Source organism: Prosopis cineraria, unplaced genomic scaffold, assembly GCF_029017545.1.
Source record: "Prosopis cineraria cultivar Desert tree isolate PC_DT_omini unplaced genomic scaffold, ASM2901754v1 PC1, whole genome shotgun sequence".
NCBI classification, from domain to species: Eukaryota; Viridiplantae; Streptophyta; class Magnoliopsida; order Fabales; family Fabaceae; genus Prosopis; species Prosopis cineraria.
The window spans coordinates 4511443-4533096 of record NW_026555332.1 but is presented as its reverse complement, the minus strand read 5'-3'; the positions used below and the strand labels follow the sequence as shown (position 1 = coordinate 4533096).

At 30.9% G+C, this 21654-nt stretch overlaps 1 protein-coding gene across 2 annotated transcripts; it reads right to left on the bottom strand.

Annotated features, from left to right (window-relative positions):
• Positions 1-3703: 3703 nt before the first annotated feature.
• LOC129294647 (U11/U12 small nuclear ribonucleoprotein 25 kDa protein-like) lies at positions 3704-6562 on the bottom strand. 2 transcript variants are annotated; one of them, XM_054933106.1, is made up of 6 exons: positions 6424-6525; positions 5600-5646; positions 5129-5349; positions 4877-4982; positions 4575-4674; positions 3704-3998 (listed from the first exon to the last, which is right to left on the bottom strand). In XM_054933106.1, exons 3-6 carry the CDS (start codon positions 5316-5318, stop codon positions 3903-3905), a joined length of 492 nt encoding a protein of 163 aa, XP_054789081.1. In that variant the 5' UTR covers positions 5319-5349; positions 5600-5646; positions 6424-6525; the 3' UTR covers positions 3704-3902. The 2 variants fall into 2 exon arrangements, with proteins under 2 accessions (XP_054789081.1, XP_054789072.1); XM_054933097.1 differs by lacking the exon at positions 5600-5646 and having other exon boundaries at positions 6424-6562.
• Between the last annotated feature and the right edge of the window lie 15092 nt (positions 6563-21654).

The following is a 21654-nucleotide window of genomic DNA, read 5'->3' as shown; positions in this document are numbered from 1 at the left end:
TGGAAGGGCTATCACTTGAGAATGATGATGATGATCATGGATATATATATATATATATATAGTGTGTGTGTGTGGACCCTACTGTATAATAATAATAATAATAATAATAATAATAATAATACAATTTCAGCATTATTTTGGTGTGGTGGGGTTGCTTCATCCAAGAAATAGTGCAGAGCAAGCAAGTTTGTCCCTTCTCTTACCCCTTTGGGGCGGTTTGTGGGACTACTGCTTCCCGGTTGGTCTGCTTCATCCCACATATATTCATCTATTTGTGCTTTTATTATAAGTAGGGTTCTAATCCTCCCATTATCATGTTAGAAGGAGTTGGACTTTGTATTGGTGATATGTTAATCCCTAAGTGTGAGTGAATTTAAATAGGATAAAATTAAATTTAATAATTAATATAAAATAAAAAAAAATAATACATAAACTTAAGCTTTGAGATCTTCAATTAAGATGTGATATTTTCCCACTACTCTTTGTCCATTTATTCATCTCGTAGCAGGGGCCTTTGAAATTTTTAATTAAAATTTGATATTTTCTATTACTCTTTATTCATTTATTCCTCTTCCTCATTCTCGACACTTTTGAAGTTAGAGAGCTTTTTTTGGGTAAATATTGTTAGACCAAAAAGAAAATCGCCACGTGGAGAAAGAAAAAAGTCTAAATAGACCAAAAACAAACATATTTGTAAATTTAACACCATATCTTAATAAATAAAAAATTAGGGTTGAGTTTATGCTTGAGGTTTTTACTCATGTAATGTTACAAATGACCCTACACGTACATGTCACTTTTTGCTTTGATTTGTATTGTTTTAAATAGCCATTTCTTACTATTATAATTTTATATATCGTTATTTACCCAAAAAAAAATTTCTGAGAAACTATATAGTTGACACTATTAAATAAATTTGATGACATTCCAGCACACATTACTGGTCCTGCAATTATTTTAATAAATAATTATAATTTCTAGTAGCTTTTCAATTCACTATATATATATATATATATATACCCACACGTATGGAAATACATGTGTTTTTTTTTAAATAAACAAAATTAACCTTCTAGAAGAAATAGAGGGGAGACGCACACAAAGGTTTCTGAACCTAATTAATTAAGATGGCAAGCATGATAACGACATGTCTTCTGTCGCAACCTAAGTTGTTGCACTTTTTCTTCTTCTTCTTTTTTCTTTTTTATTTTTTTGGCATGACTTTCTGGACCTGAATGAAGAAGGTGATCATGGGGTCATAGATGATGGATAGATGATTACCTGTGGGCTTTGTGCCTTTTGTCTGCCACCTCTTGGTCCATGCCTCTTTATATTATTTAATAATTTTTTTTGATAACATAAAGTTTAAGTAAGTTAGATTTTAAGACCCATCGAAGGTATTTTTCTAAACTCAAAAAACACTTATCAAGATACTTATAAATTACTCATAAGTAATAATTTTATACTAGTAATTGAATTTGAACAAATGATCTTGTAGTTAAATTCTTATTAACTAAACTAACTTTTATTACATCATTTAATAATAACTTGAGACAAATGAATATTGTTCTTTGGGAGGGGGGTTTATAATTTAATTACACTATATCCCCACCAACTTAAATGTAAGAAAAGTTAGCATTTTTTTAATCAACAACTTGACAAAAATAATCACCTTCCTCCACATCTTGCTAACACACAGTAACACTTTGTAGGTTTAGTGTTTGCAGAAAAAACAAAAAAAATGACAATAAAATTCTTTCAAATTATATAAATGATAATCTGATCTCTTAAAATATCATAATTTTAAGAGAGTCTCTAGGAACCTTTATATCAATAAATTTTAAAATAAAAAGATCATTTTACCTTTACTGAAAATAATAAGCTCCAATCACAACTTTTATTTAAGAAATCATAACTTTTGTTCTACAAATTATAAAAGTTGAATAATAATTTATAACTTGTTAATTATAATTTCTATTATTAAAGCCTTAATCAAAATTTTTTTCTTAAGGAAAATAATTTTTGTTATGTGAATCGCAAAAATTGAATGAGAAATTATAATTTGTTAAATATAATTTCTATTATTAAAAAGCAAGTTTTCAAAATAACAAACCTTATTCATAACTTTTATTTAAAGAATCACAACTTTTATTCAAAAAAGTGCAAGAGTTGATCAAGAAATTACAACTTATCAATAAGGAAAAAATTATTTTTTTAATTTAAAATTTATCGATAAAGAGGTTCCTAAAAATTTTAATAGAATTATGATATTTTGAAGAACCGGCTTGTTATTTATATAATTTGAAAGAATTTTATTATCATTTTTCTGAAAAAAAACTATCACTGAAATATTCCAAATAAAAACATTATTGCACGTTTGGTATATAAAAAATGTTTCTAGAAAGAAAATATGACAAATGAATTTTCATTTTCCTGTCTAAAAACACTTTTGAGACTTGTGATTTAACTGTTCCCCTATTTTAAAGGAGGGAAATTTAATTAGCATCTATTTTTTAAGTATAAATCACCTATGTTACATAAAATTTGATAATTAAACTATACTAGTTATGATATATAATGTATTTTTTATTTGAAATTGTTCTTTCCCCCTCAAATTTTAAAGGAATGAAATTTAATTAACTTCTTTACTTAGTGTGAGCCACCAGCATCATATGAAATTTAAGAAATGGGTTATATTATTTATAACTTACAAATAATACAAGTTAATCACTTTCCTATATTGTATATATAAATAGATATGAATGAAGGCCTTGCACAACGCATATTGCCTCTACGTTTTTTATTTTAAAGACGAGTGAAAATTCAGGGGAAGAAAACATTTGAATAACGCTCATAAATAAGATCATATGTTTCCTTATTAAACAGGATATATTTTGATTACATAACTTTTACTAAATCGCATCACCTGGAGAACTCCACCTTGGGAAAATCACCATAGAAAATGTCGCATCCATGAACCATTCTACCCTGACACAATTTTATGGTGCTCCATTTTAAGTTTCAGAAATACCTCAGTAAATCTTTGCTGTTTCAGACAAACTTTTGATAAATTGCTTCACTGACAGTTGTTAGAAAATTCTCAATTTAATACTCAAGTATGGCATGAGTTTAAAAGATTGAACTTGTAATTTCTCGATCACCTGGTTGCAAACATGTCACTCATCACTTCTAGTATCAGAGGAAACTTCTGTATCATGCCTAACTTTTCGCTGTCTAAGCTCTGTACTATTATGCTTTAACATTGCCTTGGTTTGGAGTCTCAGCATGAAGCTGGGAAAGGTAATTCATAATTGATGTGTCATGAATTCTTCACTACTCCCTCTGCCCCTAAATGAAGTGTTTATTTGTTATTTAATTGAAAGCATATAAAATCACAGCAATTTTTCAATTTTGACCCCTAATAATGTCATAATTAACATCATGGTAGTGGGTAATGAAGCACACAATTAATTCCTCCCCTTTTCAAGACCACGACAAAATTGTTGTGATTAATGTCACAATTAATGGTTGTTCAAGCAGCAAAGAAGGTCTCAGGCTATCTCATATTAACATAACACCAGCATCAGCATAGTTCATGCCATGGGGTAAAATTTCCATGTACCTTTATGGTGCGATTTGAACACTACTTTGTGCAACACTAAGTAATGAAGCTACTAGTCTCACGAGGCCATGAGGCTGCAAATAAGTTGAACAGCAGTGAACATTGAAGCTGTGAAGCCAAATAATCTTCACCTTGCAAGTGTTAGTACAATAGAACCGGATATAAACATCTGGGAAACAAACCCCGAAATCTGGTTCATGAGAATAAAAAGCCAAAGGCTGTACAAACCCCACATTCCTAAATCTTACACCCCTGAATCCAGATATGAACATACGCTTGATCAAGAAAGCTTATTAAGGCCATGAAAGAATCGATGTTTTCGCCTCTTCGAGTGTCTCTGAGATTCTTTTGTCATGACATAGGGTACAAAATGTACCTGCATGGGCATAATGTACCATTAATTTATTACAACATTGCTCCACTCTATTTCGTCAAGACTAATTCAATATGAACAAACAAAACGAGAAGTAACTTGGACGAATTTACAATATTCAAATTTACACCCAAAAAATGCGAACAGAATATCTTTTAAAAAAAATCATACGAAACTAACATTATAAAAGCAAGAGAAAGTGAAGAAATGAAGCCAGCATACTAGCTGACTACTGATCACAACAGCCCCATAAAATGATGGGTTTTATTAAGCTGAATCAGCATGCAATTCAATATACGAAAAGAAACGCAACAATTTAAAATGCCATGCCCCTATTTGCAAACAGAATGTAACATGTAAACAAATCAAAAACATTTTTCTAGACAAATTATATCTGAAATTTTAATAATGTTTTTGTGCCCACAAATATGAGAATGAGCATAATTCCATTCCACAAGAAAGATTCATTCAAGATTTTAATGAAATTAGAAGTTGAATGTACTAGAAAAGAGAATGCCACAAGGAAGCAAAATTATAGGAAAAAGAAAGTTCTTCTTACATAAAGTTTATGAGGCAAACCTGAGAATTATTTCGAATACCAAAATTCTGAAGCACAAACCCATCGTCAAGGAGCTTTTCATTATGGTATGACAGACAATAATTAGCCCAGACGTGCTTCCTGCGATTCCATTATTTTTACAGTGAAAAAGAAATCAAAAACAATGTCAACAATTTTTCCCCCCTTTTCTTTTCTTAACAAACTAGAGACAATACATTGTGCAATATAGAGTTATCCAAAAACTTAATCCCCAAATATTAGCTTTTTCTAAGCAATTTCCAACATTGCCAATAAAAGTATAGGAAAAGAACCTCAATCTCACCAAGATATATGGCGGTGACCCATCTTGGATTGTTCCATGTCATTCACTTTCTTCTTAATCGCAAGTTTCAAATCCTTGACTGTCGCTGAGTTCATCACTGTCACATCTTCACCACCAAAATCAAAAGATTCAACCCAATTGAGCATTAACTCTTTCCCATATCCACATTCATTTTGCAGGGAAACAAAGTGAAAAAGCAGATTGAGTAGGCTCCCAAAAAAAAAAAGGTGCGGGATGAAAGACAAGTATTACCAAACGATGTTCCATCTAGTTTGAGAACAGAAATGCGCATGGCACTACCCAGCTCAAGGTTGATGAGAGTGTCCACATCAGCCAATGTTGGCTTCTTCGGGACATCAGTGAGTATGGGATCTTCTAGCAGGGCAGTGAGCATAGATTGCAGTTTTGCCTTCTTCACACTGCTTGAGCTATATTCTTCCATTAGCTCTCTTACTTCCTTATACTACAAATGTCTGCAAGTGATGGAGAAGATTATATAATGGGAATAACACTTCGCCACTATTTCTAGATCAAAGCATAAAAGCTCAGTTCTATAAGATTCATAAACGCCAAAATTTGATAAATTCTATCGCCAAATGTAACTTGATATCAGGCCTCAACACATTCCATGAAGCCCGAGGAAGGAAGCTGCATTCTTCAAAGCTCTGTGAACAGTGTGGCTTTCTCCAGCTTTTATATACACTGATCATTCCCAAAACTTACCCAAAGTTATACCTTGAGCATGTAACTAAGTTGCATCAGGACTGGTCCTAAATGTATGAATCATTACAACCAATTCAACCATTACAATATGACAAGCTAAATTCGCAAAACAAAAAAGAGCAAGAAGTTATGCATTACTAGAAAGTCACAAGAGATTTCTTTTCATTTGGCATGCTGAACACATGCTAAAGAAATTGATTTTAATTTTTCAGCTGAAGCAATTCACAGTTGCAATCCAATGATGATTAGTGCTTGTGCTCAATACAAACAGTATTGTCGATCTTGATGTTCCTCCTATTGGCTGTATGAACACTATTGAATCCATAGGCGGACCTATACTACACTCTGAAATCTTTGAAATATGCATAGTTGATATAATGTCCTTTTAATTTTTGTTCCAGATACTTTGACATAACTCGAGCCAAGTCATTTACAAGATCATGTATCACAAGTACCTTGAGAATTTCCAAATTTGATGATAATATAAAAAGATTAATAAACAGAATGCCAAAACACAACAAATCCAACATTGCGGGGGGAAAAACAATATCCAAACCATACAAGTCGCTAGTAATCAAAATGAAGAGGGAAGAAGTGTAATAGCCAATTACACACCACTCAAGCAAAAGCTAGTACAAAAAAAATAAACTCAATATGTAAATATTCCCAAATCCAAAGGTGTCAATATTCAACGATTACACGACCAGATTCAAAGCGAAATTAAAATGAAAAGTTTAAAAGAAAGCAAGAACAGCGGGAACAGATGACGCGGGGAAAAATTCAAATCTAGATTCAAAACACCAGCTTGAACAAATCAATCTCACCGGATTTCGGGAGTAGAAAAAGCCGTAGGATTCGAACCCGAGAACAACCATGCAGGGCTGACAACGGTGGACGGCGTCCAACGGAGCATGGGATGCTTGTTCGTCGATCAGAAGAACTGGATCCGCTACTCACGAGGAAGGGTTTTATCTGGGTTTATAATTAACTTTCGGAAGAATTTGGTATAGGCCAAAAATTAATTATTAAACTAGCAAAATTAATTACTCTAAATAATAAAATTTATTTTATAAATTTATATCAGACACTTCCGTATTAAATAGTATTAAACTTCTGAGTGTATTAAATATACTTTTAATTCTTTTATTTTTTCAGTCTCATTTTTTTCAATTTTTTCAAATAATTAAAAATAACCTTAAAATTGTGCCATGTTGAATAGAATTAGAGGAGAAGAATGAAATTAACCAAAAAAATAAAGTTGAAAAAATACTATATATTAACACATCATCTTACATCATATTAAGGACAACATATATGTAATTAGTTTCATATACTTAATATATTTTTATCTGATCAAATCATAACAAATAAACTTTAATACATTGATAATATTAATAATAAGAATTTATTATAAAATAAATAATCTATAAAATATCCACATCTTAGTTTAGTTGGAAACAAGCCCTTTAAATATATAAGATTAAGTATATAATTTTTTTCTTATATTAATACAAATATGCATGAATAGTGAAGATAATAGTTAAAAATATATAAAAAATTATGAAATGTTAATTTTACAAATATTTATATCATATATAAATATATTAAATATTTACTTGTAATAAAATATAGACATGGGGGAATGACATTAAAGGTCTTAAAAACAGACTTTATTGTAATTTGGGCCTTAAATGAATCTGATATTGCTCTGCAAGCCTTGAGGCCCTTATTGTCAATTTTTTAAGATCAAAAGTACAATTTTATCTTTTGTTTGATTTGAATTCAGAACCTGCGTGAACTTTCAAAAGAACGAAATAAATCATGCACGATATAACCTTCATTATACACAAGACAATGTCCCCGCATCTCAATAAAAAGTGTATGCATTTTAAGTATTTCACTAGCCTTGGCTTTAGGAAAAATGACTAGACAGACCATGCTTGACACAACATCCACTATACATGATACGATGTCCACGTATGCTGAACAAAAAATTCATACATTTTCAGTATTTCACCAACTTAGGCTATAACAAAATAACGTTAGGCAGACCATGCACGATACAACATTCACTATACATAAGACGACACATGCTCAACAGAAAGTCTATGCATTTCCAATATTAAGAAGGACAATTACATCATATATGAATAATTTTATGTTAGTATTAGCCTAGATATTAAAACAAGTACCCACACAAAATTTGACACAATATTCCAAATCTGATATATACAAAAAGTTAGTCACTATATCCAAAATATTTAACAGTTGCTTCTCATATACAACAAAAAATATTTGTGATTCCCACTTACCCAAAAAATATTATTTGAAAATGCTTTCATATACATAATTATAGTTGTTTGTGTACACCAAAGAAGTACAATGTAACCACTTCTCATGTTGGGTTAGGATTCTTGAATGTCTTGTGACTGTGTCTGACCTTTTCACATCTTGAACAATGATAAATTTTCTTATCTTAGAAGACTCTATCCTCCTTATTCATGGCCTCCCGGGCGGACGGCTAGTTAAAGGCGATTGCAATAAAAAAGTTTGTGATATATTTTCACCTGAAAGTCCATGTGATTCTAATTTATCATTATGCTAGGCTTAACAAAATATTGAAGTTAGGCAAAAAATGCATAACACAATATTCACTATGCACAACATAAGGTTTATATATTCTCAACTAAAAGTCCATACGATTCTACTTTATCAGTAGGCTAGGTTAACAAAATGCACAAATAGGCAAACAATGCATAACACAATATCCATTATGCACAACATAAGGTTCATATATTCTCAACTAAAAGTCCATATGATTCTACTTTATGAGTAGGCTAGGCTTAACAAAATGCATAAATAGGTAACAAAATATCTACTATGTATAATATAATATTCATTTATTCTCAACTAAAAGTCTATAAGATTTTACTTTATCAGTAGGCTAAGATTGACAAAATACACAAGTAAGCAAACAATGCAGAACATAATATCTACTATGCACAACATAAGGTTCATATATTCTCAACTAAAAGTCCATACGATTCTACTTTATTAGTAGTCTAGGCTTAACAAAATGCACAAATAGACAATCAATGTATAACACAATATCTACTATGTACAATATAAGGTTTATTTATTTTCAATTAAAATTCAATAAGATTCTACTTTATCAGTAGGCTAGTCTTGACAAAATACACAAGTAAGCAAATAATGCAGAACACAATATCTACTATGCACAATATAAGGTTCGTTTATTTTTAACTAAAAGTCCATAAGATTCTACTTTATCAGTAGGCTATGCTTGACAAAATACACAAGTAAGCAAACAATACATAACACAATATCCACTATACACAACATAAGGTTCATATATTCTCAACTAAAAGTCCATACGATTTTATTTTATCAGTATGCTAGGCTTAACAAAATGCACAAATAGAAAAATAATGCATAACACAATATCTACTATGCATAATATAAGGTTCATTTATTCTCAACAAAAAGTCTATAAGATTTTACTTGATCAGTAGGTTAGGTTTGATAAAATGCACAAGTAAGCAAACAATGCGTAACATAATATCCACTATGCACAACATAAGATTTATATATTCTCAACTAAAAGTCCGTACGATTCTACTTTATCATTAGGCTAGGCTTAACAAAATGTACAAATAGGCAAACAATGCATGGCACAATATCTACTATGCACAATATAAGGTTCATTTATTCTCAACTAGAAATCTATAAAATTTTACTTTATCAGTAAGCTAGGTTTGATAAAATGTATAAGTAAGCAAACAATGCACAACTTAATGTTTATACATTCTCAACTAAAAATACATACGATTCTACTTTATCAGTATGTTAGGCTTAACAAAATGCACAAATAGAAAAATAATGCATAACACAATATCTACTATGTATAATATAAGGTTCATTTATTCTCAACTAAAAGTCCATAAAATTCTACTTTATCAGTAGGCTAGGCTTGATAAAATGCGCAAATAAGCAAATAATGCACAACACAATATCCACTATGCACAACACAATCTTCATATATTCTAAACTAAAAGTCCATGTGTGTCCAATTTATCAGTTGGCTAGGCTTAACAAAAAGTTTCTCAAGTTTATGAACAATAAAAAGTTTATATATAACATGACAAGATCCATTTATTAACAATACAATATTCATCTATTTCGCATGATTTGTGTGATTAAACTGAACATTTGAAAAAGTTTCTCAAGTTAATGAAGAACAAAATGTCCGTATATAATATAAAAGTATCCATTTGCTGACAACACAATATCTATATATTTACAATACAAGGTTTGTTGATATGATACACATAAATATTCACACAAGTTAATTGCAAAGTTTGCACAACATAAACTCCATAAATAACAACATAAATTTCATAAACAACATCTACACTAGAACATTTATATCAGTTGCAAAAAAATATGTATCACAAACAACAAAGAGTTCATAAATAATAATTTGTTTTCATTAAATGAACGTGAACATGTACATTATGATTAGATAAAACTGATATGGCTCAAACTCTCTTTATATCCTTTTTTTGACAAAATAAAACTGATAATGGCAGATGTAGCACTTGATCCATTCTTTTTACACTATGGCGAATTGTTTCAAAAGGCTAGTTGGCGTGAGAGAAATGTAATCAAACGAACGCCTGATCGTCTTCTCCGTACCCATTTAGATAAAAGTGAATCGCCCTCTCATACCTGTTGAACGAAAAAAACTTCAAATGAGAGAAAGAAAGAAGGAGGAGGAAGAAGAAGAGAGGGAATGAAGAAGCATCATGGGAGGAAAATGAATTTGATTATTGTATTAGTGTTGAAAGAGGAAGAGAGAGAGAAGGATGAGGAGGAAAGACAGAGAAGAAGAAGAAGAAGTAATTTTCATTTAACAGCTGGTGATGAGAGGGACAAATTAGTCATTTCACCAAAAAAATATAATTGCAAATGAGGCCTTTAGGCTTTCAGAATAATTTCAGAATCTATTAGGCCTTATCTGTAAAATTCTTACTTTTTAGGGCCCTTAATGCCATTCTCCCTATAAACATTGGTAAAAAAACAATTCATCTTTTATAAATACAAAAACATAATAATTATAGAAAATAAAAATATCATAAAATATTTTACATTGATATTTATTAAATTATGTTAAATCAATTTTATATTAAAGTAAGAAAATAAAGAAATTAAATTTAAAAATAAAAATAAAAAAATGAGATATCAATTTTTATAAATTTAAAAGATTACTTTTTACACATTAAGAATACTACTTGTAACATTTTTTAATATATATATATATATATATAATACATAAATAATAAAATTAAATTTTAATCTTTATTTAAACTTCACCTTCATTTTAATATAATGGGGGATGGCTCGTATTATTAATTTAATATTTTGAACGTGTCATTAATTGTATCTGATATGCATGCTGCTTGTGCCTCCAGTAATGTCAATATATAACTAGCCTCCCTGTCAGAGCCTGGGAGGATCCCTTCGTTTGAAGTACAATATTATCAATAGCACATGGCTGCCAACATGGTGGCCACCGTCCACTGTATGGTGGCCACCGTCCACTGTAAAAAAAAAAAAAAATCAATAAAGGTTTACATTTCCAGGGGGCAAGGCGAGTAACAAGTTGCGACTTCCGGTGGAAGTTGAAAACTGAGAATTGGTCCAACTAGTAACTCCGTTTTTGTTTTTTGCGGGTCAAGGTAACCTTTTTTACTTTTTTTGAAAAATTGAAAGTCATATATATATATATATATATATTTTGGCCAGTCAAGGTATGGTAATTAAAAGTTAGCAAATGAATGTGGCAAAGATGAGAGCGGTCTGAATCTCTCAAGCATCATTCCAAGATTCAATTTCTGGAAATGTTTACAAAAAAAACATTACCTGAGAAAAGATAACTCTTTAAATTATGCTTAGATTTCTCAAGCAATTAGTCTCAACTGCAAGTTGTAGGAATATCTTGGGCAACAAATAAAAAAAAAAAAGTGAAAGTCAAGTTTTTAAAATGGCCCAACTGCAATTGAAGGAATGGAGAATGTTGATGGCCCAATTTTACATGTATTGTTGGGCCAAGTTGGGCCCATCTTATTTCCCCTACCTTGAGAGTCAGAAAAGAGTCAACCCACCTTGGTAAGCCACGTAGGATCCACAAAATCCTATTGTCATTTATAATGATCATTAGTTAATATTACACACATTTTTTAAAAAATATGTATAAGCAAAAATTTAGGTAAATTGACCCCTAAAGCTCACATCCAACATTCTCATTTTGCATACTTGCATGTTATCTTTGTGCAGGATATCCTCTAAACTATAGGATGTAATGAAATTTTTGAAGACACCCAACACAAAGATGAGTTCATCATTTTGCATTCTCGTGTGTGTGCTTTTTAATATTTTTTTTTAAAGGATATTCTCATCTTTTAAACTTTATTTAATTCAAAATCAATATTTAGGAAGCTGAATTTACAAGGCATAGCCTAGAGTGGGAAAGTTACAGACTAACAACTACAATTACAGGCAGACAGAAATGCTTCTTTTTATTATGAACCAATTGATCATTTTCGTACCAAAAAAAAAAAACCAATCAATTTATCTCTCCTATGCTATGTCCATTTATGTGTAATATACCATGTTCCTCTTGTGGGAGTTTCTGTTTGGGTTGTATTTCTCCTCACCAACTTTAATGTTGCTATCTAGGTTTCTATCTGTTAATATTGTATGATTTTAGTTATATATATATATATATTGCTTTTTTTATCCAAAAAAAATTATTCAATTCTATTCCCCAATGCCAAGTTTTTAGAAGCTCAAAGCTGGTTGAAAGCTTTTGTGCTTCCATAATAAGTTTTAATTGAAACTGTTTTATTTTTCCAATTTACTGGGTTGAGTTGGAGTAATAAATTTTTAAATAAAAGACGTTTAAATTCTGAATACGCATGGAGTAATAAATTGTCGAATTTAACAGGTTGTTAGATATATTTTCATTTGCATGGAAGGAAAGACTTTGAAATAAAATAAATTATTATTTATATTTTTAATTATTTTTTTGGAGAAGGTATTCTAAAACAGAACAAGTTATTGTTTATATTTTTCTTAATGCAGCACAATTATTTAAAAAACAAAAAAAAAAAGCTAAAATCAAGGGGAGGGAGAAATTCAAGCTACTTTGTTTGAATCTAATGAAAAATCCATTAAAAAACATCAAAATTAATGGGAAGAATTGGTGAAAAAAGATCTAGTTGAAAGGAAAATTATGTCCAAAGACCAAGCTAAATTTAAGGACCAAAATGAATATTTTATTCATGAAATAATCTTTGCACTTGACCAAGATGCCCCTATTTTGAAAAGGCAAGTAGAGAACGATAGAGATCGTTCGTCTAGAATTATCTTCAAGTTCATTGATCCTAGACCCTTCGCTACCTTCATCTCTGTCACCCACATCATGTTGTCTACCACACCCTTTAACACCTCTCGGTACTTTATCGAGAATGTAGAGGCACCTTCAGGTTCACTAGTTCCAAACCTTTCATCGCCATTGCGTCTATCATCCATGTTGGCTTATTGTCTACCACCCCTTTCGACACCTTTAGGTATTTCATTGAAGACATAGAGGCATTATCAAGAAGCTATTTGTAACATCCCGAAAAATTAATCATGATTAGTTAACCCAATGATTTTGATTAGTGAGTTGATAAGGTGTGTAACAAGAGGGGCCTAATTTATGTAGATCATTGTGATTTCAACCCTATAAATGGGTCCCAATCAATGGCAAGTCACCTAGGCAAGGAAGGAGGAAGAAAAAGTGAAGGGTTGCCCTCTATATCACATGTCGCAGCATGTGGTCAATTCGCCACAGTGCACAGAGGCAAATCTAAATATGGCGAGTCTCTCTATGCCATGTGCCGCGGCGGAGGGCATAGTGAGTCGTGGCGCATGGCCAAAAAATCTAACAAATTAGTTCGCATTCTGCATGAAAACTAGAGAGGAGGAGAAGAGAAAACCGAAGAGCATGACTAGGGCTCTGCTAGAACACATTATGGGATCACATTGAGGATAGATTGAAGTTTCTAAACACTCAAAGTAAGTAATTTAAGCCTTTTTCTTCCTTTCTCTCCCTCATTTATGGAGATTTATGATAGGGTTTGAGTTGAAGAGTTCATTTTTAGTCCATACAAGTATGGGTTTGATCTTATTGATTAAAATGAGTATAATAGGAGTTATTTAAGGTATTAGAACACCACATTAATGATTGTGAAAGTGGTTGATTCATGAAAGCATTTGATGTTCAAAAATCAATACAAATGTGGTGGTTGGGAGAGGTTTATGTCCATTAATGGTGGTTTGAAGAGATACTAATAATAATGTATATTAATAAAACCTAATAAACCCATTTGGTATGAATGGGTAGTAATTTATGAGTTAATAGAATAGTGTATGTGGAGATTATATTGGTAAAACACTCAAAATAGGATAATGATGATATCTTTGTACTATAAATGTAGTAAGGTTTGATTTTAGCACCATTCAAGCTTGAAAGAGGCTTTAGAAGTGTTTTTTTCGTGAGAGGTAAACCTTTGACCTCTCAAAGATTTGAGGTAACCAGGGAAAATCTAATTTTTATAGTTGGATGTTAATTATGTTTGTAAAATGTGATTGATGATTTAAATTAATGATGCATATAGGCAATGTGTTTGACTTGTGAAATGGTTTTGAAAAGAAAAACCTTAATTATGTCACCTTTTGTGATTTGTGAACTTGATTTTAGTTTGTTATGATGGGTGGATAATTGTGATGTGAAATGTGTTGAGTTTGTGGAGTATTTGAGTATATGTGAATTTATATGCCATGAATTGATTTTTTAAAATGCATATTATGTGAAATGTGCATAGCATTATCATTGACGAGAGTTTGCCTAGGGAGAAGAGTAAATTTGTTTAAATTCACGTGGTACTGGCAATGATTGTTAGAATAGGAAACTTGCCTTGGCATCGACTATTGAAATCTTGAGGTAGCCCTTATCTCATGTTTGATTCGGGACTGTCCCACTTGTTCTACAAGAGATTTAAACTTAACTAGTCTTCACCAATTTATGAGGAGGCTAGATTAGGGATATGACACCCTATGGTTGTTAGTATTAGGAAAAACCGAATTACATAAGTGAGTGAGTTAACCCTGGCCCGATAGCTCCTCACAAGTGAAAGGCTGGGCTAGTCTATGAAGAACGTAACCACGTGACAGCCATCAGTTTTATGTTGGAGGTAATAGGAGGGTATAAGGTTGGCATATGATTATGCATATAAATCTGACCACATGATTGTTAGTATTATGGTCCGGCATGTATTAAGGGTGAATGGTTGATAGTATTGTGACCTTGTATTGTGCATTGTGATTTAAGAAATGGATATATTTGTTTTCAGGCCCTGTCACATGGTTGTTAGTTTTGTGAATTGTGGCCAAGTTTCCATATGTGTTATATGTGTGTTTACCTATTTGCATCTATTTTTCAATTGATATGCAACTATATAAATTAGGTGAAACTTGGTTAATAAGTAGTTATATTCACCCCTCAATTCTCAATGTTTCAAGACCTAACTCATTGGATCCGAGTTGGAAAAAACATATAGAGGCTTAGGATTGTGGAGTAATGGTTTCTATATGCCTCTTTTATTGTCTTTATGTGTATATATTAATGTAATTGCCAACTAAGATCACATGTTATTGTTTTTGTACTACTTGCATTACCATAGTATACAATTTATGTATTTTGTGCCCTAGGCTAGTCAGTTTTGATTGTAAACTCGTGGGTAGGGCCAAAATACTTGTACAAGTAGGAATATATGTATTTTGAAAGATTTAAAATGAAAATGATAATTTTGTGCAACATTTCCTCTCCTTTATATTTTGTGAAGTTTGGGATTGAGTGGTGATTTTGTGAAATATGAGTTTTTGATCGTGTGTGGTGCATTGCACAGGTCCATTAGAGTCAATTGAGTATGGTCGGATGGTCAGTGTAGGCTTATGGCACTTGTGGTTGAATTAAGACACCAAAGTGGTGAGATTTTTATGAAAAAGTGCTAAATTAGGTTTTGGTATCTAACTTTTTATATAAAAAAAATTTGAGTGTGAAACTGATACTATTAGCTAGAGTTAGGAGAAAGCTTTGGGCAGATACTAAAACCACTTCAATTGAACGTCAGATGGAGAATTGGGACACGTCAAAAGTTTGCTCCTTATACTATCAAATTTGTGCAATGTACCGTAGCGTATGGGCCTCACGCCGCGACACATGGCACAGAAAGGGTGAGCTGTGATGCACATGTCACAAGCTGCGGTGCACGTCTTATTTTCTATACAACCTAATTTTGAGCTTTAAAACTCATAGTTTTGGGGTCCTGTTTGATTTTTAAGCTTCTGTACTATTTTCAAACTCTGATTTCAATCAAATAAATATTGTTGAGATTTAAAAAGTTTAATTTGGAATTTCAATGTAAATGATTTGAGAAAATTTTCTCTTTTATAAAATTTTACAATCTTGGTAGTCATTTAAGGCTTAATCCCTTAATTACCTTAATTTTAGAATTAAACGTGGTTAAATAAAGAAGACCTTACACTATTCACTTGGAGGATCATGTAAGGAATGGTGTGAGATCCAATTAGAGGATCTAAACACTAGTTAAGGAGCTATTTATTGCTTGCTTCCTCTACCCTAGCTAATGTGAGAACTCAAATGAGTCCACCCTCAACTCATCCATGTACTTCATCTTGAAGATTGAGGAGACAGTCAAGGTAAGCACATGTTTATTAGTTTAGGGTTTAGTGTACTTCTCTCTCTTTCTCTTTAAGCCTCTCGTTTCTTGGTATTGACTTGCATGGATTATATTCACCATAGCTGAATGGTTATCGCACAATGTTTTTTAACTCTTAGGTCTCAAATTGATAGAAAGCTTTTTTTTTTTTGCATTTATACTTAATTTGCATATTGTGCATATGGTTATTTTAGGCTAAATTAAATGGTGATTATCTTTAAAAGCTTGTGTAAAGCTATGCAATGAGATGGACGTGAAAGTTATAGATCTTTTTATCGGTTTGCAAGGTATAGATGATTGGATGAATACTTGTTTTATATAAGTTTCCTTGATTTGTTGTCCTCACTCTTCCATTTTCTTATATAATCCATGAAGTTCCAAAAATGAGTCATTTTGCAATCAAATTATTAAATGTCTAAATCTTTTCAGGTATCTTGTGCATGCTCTGCTTTCTTTTTTGGCTAGTTTAAACCTAAAGTCTTTGATTTTAAACTCATAAAGATCACTGAACAATCTTTATGAAATCACTCCTGAATGCCATTTTCATTACCTCTCTAGGTGGACTTTGCATTGTTAAAATTCAAACGAACTCTACCAACTCTTAGTGTCTTTATTTGATTTGTCATCATTCATCAAAATTTATAGTTTCAGTGGAAATTACTAATCACTCTTTTGTTCCTAGCCATTAGAATTTAAATGCTCTCTAGTTTTTGATTTCCAAGTCATTTGGATAAGTTACAAGCCTTTGTTAGTTAAGCCAATCATTTTTTTAAGGGTTGTGATAGAAGTTTTACAAACAAGCCAAGCCTAGTGCTAAATGAAAAGACAAGAAAAACTAGCTTTATCTAAGGCTTTTTTTTTACCCTTCCGAATTAAAAAGAAGAAAACTTAGATGCGTTACTAAATTAACTATTGTTTGGCTTCATGAGTCACTAGATTTCACTTTTCTCTCTGGCCATTTTGAGGACTATTTTGAAATTATTTGTATCACTAAAGAAATTATATCTCATGTTGCACTACATGGAATATAGCTTCTCTAGAGATAGTTTCATAAACAAGTTTTCAATCTTGAAAAAATGGGGACACACGAGGAATTGATTCATATGGTTACATTAATCTTTATTGAGATTATATCAACAACCATCAAGATTTCTTTGTAAAGGGTAATTGAATCTCTCACGAATGTGATTTCTTTTCATTATCATTTTCAATAATAAAGGAAAAGGAGAATTGAACATATATAAGCATAAAAAACAAATCAAGCACTTTAGTTAAAAGGAATTTCTATCCCATTTATCATAATCTCTATAAGCATATTTGAATTGAGATATATACTACAAAAATTAATATACATAACCTAACTCTAATGCCACGTGTTAGTGCTAGTATTTTAATTCATATAAGATAAATAAGATTAAATAATATAATATGTGTACCTGAAGAATTTATATCTAATTGTGACTCCTCAATTATCTCGAGTGTAAGCAGACACACAACCTACTAGATCCCTGTAGTTTGTAGAGAGTTCAAAGATAATGAAGATAGTGAAAAAGTCTTGTCTTGTCATGGTAATCAACTAATTGATTTATGTGGACTAGATCAATAACTGCTTTGATTAATTAATTAATTATTTAATCTTACATTATCCTTGACTCAGTTAGCTAAGAGATAGAAAATAACTAATAGTTATGGGGTTGTAGGTTGGGTTTCTACCTATTGGGCTCACTTGTATGGTCCATCAATCAAGGTTTATACAAGATCATAAAGATTAATCCATTTAGGCTTATTAATTAATGCAAAGTCACAAATATTTATAAATATTCCAACATCTAATTAAACTGTTGCAGTCAAAAAAACTAGAAGGATTTGAATATATCAATATTATCGAATTATTTACTAAAGTGATGTTCCTTTTATGCAAGGAAAGAAGGATTTAGCATCTAATGTTTCTACTATGTAGGAATAGAAGGATGGAGACAAGACAATGAGGAAAAGAGATAAGAAGAGGTCTTGTATATGACAAAATCCAGTTGAAAGAAATCACTCATTGTGAGAAAGTTTTGAACTAAGGTGTCAACAAGCTAAATTTTATTTCTTTCTCAATTTTATTTGAAGTGAAATTTATTATATTTAATTTTTATGTTTAAATTTGATCTGGATTCATGTTGTGCCTCTGACCTATTAGACCAATTTTATCTAAATTTATAGGTTATTTCTTTAGAATTTCTGACGATGTCATTTATTTCATTAATTATTGAAAAAACATAACTTTAGATTCATGTACCCTATTCGAGTTTTATTATAAATTCATGCACTTTTTTTTGATATTTTATGTTCCTATATTTTTATTTGTAGGTTTTTTAGATCCTTCTATGTATGGTGTTATAGGGACCTAGAACACTAAAAAAATAAAAGTGTATGGACTTCGAACATAAAAAAAGTACAAGGACTTATAGTAAAATTCAAATAAAATGCAAGAATCTAAATTATGTTTTTCCTTTATTATTTATAAAATTTAACTAGTTCAGTAAAAGAAATTCATGGGTCCAACATTAAGAATTTTAAATCTTTCATTGAGGAAAAAATTTATTAATCATAGTAAAATTTGAGAAGGAAAATAGAATGGGATAAGAATGTGAATAGAAATGAAAATAAGTTTTAAGATACACATTTGATATATATGAAAATATAAAAGTATATTTTCTCAAATGATATTCGGTATGATTAAAAAAATAAAATAGAATTAAATAGGGTTCAAAGGATGAGAATATCCCTTAAAGAATATTTAAAAACACACACACATAAGTATGCAAAAGTGATGAACTCATTTTTGTGTTGGATGTTTTCAAAAATTTCATTGCATTCCATAACATCCCATTGACTTGATGATGAATGAGTTTAGACACTTTTCTCCCTAAACAATAGGTGAAGGCGAGAAGAATTCAAACTCCAAAGAACCAAACTTTGGAAAAACAAGATTTTTATTCCCATTCCATTTCCATTACATCCAAACATGCAGGCCCTATTTGGTATAAGTGACTGAAGGAATGGGACTGACCAATACCACTTTTTCATGTTTGGCATGAGGGAATGAACAATTTTAGGCTAGTCCCAATCCCATATAGGTGGGATTACTTAGTACCACCACCCCTCATGGTATTTTAAAATCAATCCTAGGTTTGAAGTTTCAAAGATAAAATTACCCCTACACTCCCCTCATTGTCTTTACCTCTGTGAGCATTGAGTGGTTGATTGCTCTCCTACCCTCGACCTTGCTTTTATTCTAGCTCATTAGCACCATATGAGTTTCCCTTCTCTCCATTCGATGTCATCCTTGCTTTTCTCGGCACTATCGTCATTGTTTTACTCAAGCTCCTTTAAAGCTGTGCAAAATGAAAAAAATAGAAGACCCATGACGATTCAGCCCAAAATTGAGAAGAGCCATTGCAATAAAAGTGAGAGACTAGAGAAACTAAGACCAGAGTAGGAAGAAGGTGATCTCTTAGTGGAGTAGAAAGGCACATGTCCAAATCTAGTGAGCAAGAAGAGAAAAGTTATAAGGTAAACGAAGGGGGCAAGCTGTGAGGTAGTGCAAGACTAAATCTGGTGATTGGAGGGCTTAGATGGATGGATTATTAAGAGGTGAGTAAGCTGTGAGGTAGCACGACTAGATGCGGGACCTTGTCATTGGTTAAAGGAAGAAGATGAGGGTTTTGTATCCTTTAAGGTATTTTTTAATAATTATGAGAGGTATTATAGTCTTTTTATAATTTATATTTAATTATAAAATGAAATGATGGAAAGTATTTCCTATAATTATTGTTCCATATCGAATATAATTTTAAAGCCTCAATCTCAATCCCAATTTCAATCCTTTTAAATTCAAATCTATGTACCAAATAAGGTCGTAATGGCTTGTGGGCATTCATGACTCCACCTTTTTCACCAAGGGGTTCAATTATTCTTGTCAACTTCGTTACTTCATCACGAAAGTCTTAGGCTAGGTCAATCAGAACTTGCAATTTCATTTCAATGAACATGATATTTAATGTAGCGAAAATATAATTAGATATCCAAAAAAACATTAATTATAATTAAACATCTTGAATTATTAAAGTTTTAATAATGAATCATGATCCTCAGTTGCAATAGAGTATCTTTTGTTGATCGACTTGAAATTTATAATTGATTTTTTTATTTGTAAATTTTCAACTACTACTATAAATATTTTCAAGTATTTTTTGTTAATTTTTCATGAGATTTACTATATGTTGATAGCAAAAAATCACAAATGATTGCCTTGAAATTCACAAATCACAACTAACCCTCATAAATTTCTAATTGTCATTACAAATAATCCCAAATGTATTTTGTAAATTTCTCGATATATTTATCTATATATTGATAGCAAAAAATTATAAGTGATTGGCTTATAATTCACAATTAATTTTCATAAATTCTTAGCTAACATTACAAATAATTTGATGTATTTTATTGATTTCTCAGGTGATTTATCTATATATTGACAGTAAAAAATTGAGATTCATAATTAATTCTAGTAAATTGTTACTTGAAGCTACAAATGGGATGTTCACGAGACGGGACCGAGACACTCCCGTCCTATGTCCCGTCCCGAAAAAAAAATTAGGACTAAATTTTAGTCCTATGTTTTATCCTGTCTCGAAAGTCATCCCGTTCCGTTAGGAGTCAGGACGGAACAGGGACAAGATCGAGATGTCCTATTGTCTCGATAAATCAAATAATATTAAAGAAAGATTTGAATAATAATATTCATTAAAATTTTAAATCATATAATTTATTAAGTTTAAAATCAAAACAACACAAGTACATAAATTACAACAATTTAAAGTCAATTATTGAATTACATTAATTATAAGTATACAATATAATAGTAAATACAAGTGATCTTTAAGCTATAAGAATAACAACAATAGGCAAGTCAAGTACAATATCAAATTATTATTTTTCTATTTTAGTGGAGATGTATTAAGCTAATTACTCTTCTGAAAATAAAGTAAGAAATACGTTATAAATAAACTTTATTTAATAGATAGATATAAGAATAAATTATATTAATATGATTAATATATTATAAAGAAAGATATCATCATGTTTACTCAATGTCATTAAAATTATCAATATAAAAAAATTTAGTTTTAAATAAGA

Coding starts and splice junctions, on each gene's coding strand:
- LOC129294647 (XM_054933097.1), bottom strand. CDS start 5,318: ATGGAAGAATATAGCTCAAGCAGTGTGAAGAAGGCAAAACTGCAATCT. Junction 4,983..5,128: donor ACTAGATGGAACATCGTTTG/GTAATACTTGTC, acceptor TTGGTGGTGAAG/ATGTGACAGTGATGAACTCA. Junction 3,999..4,574: donor GTATTCGAAATAATTCTCAG/GTTTGCCTCATA, acceptor ATGCCCATGCAG/GTACATTTTGTACCCTATGT.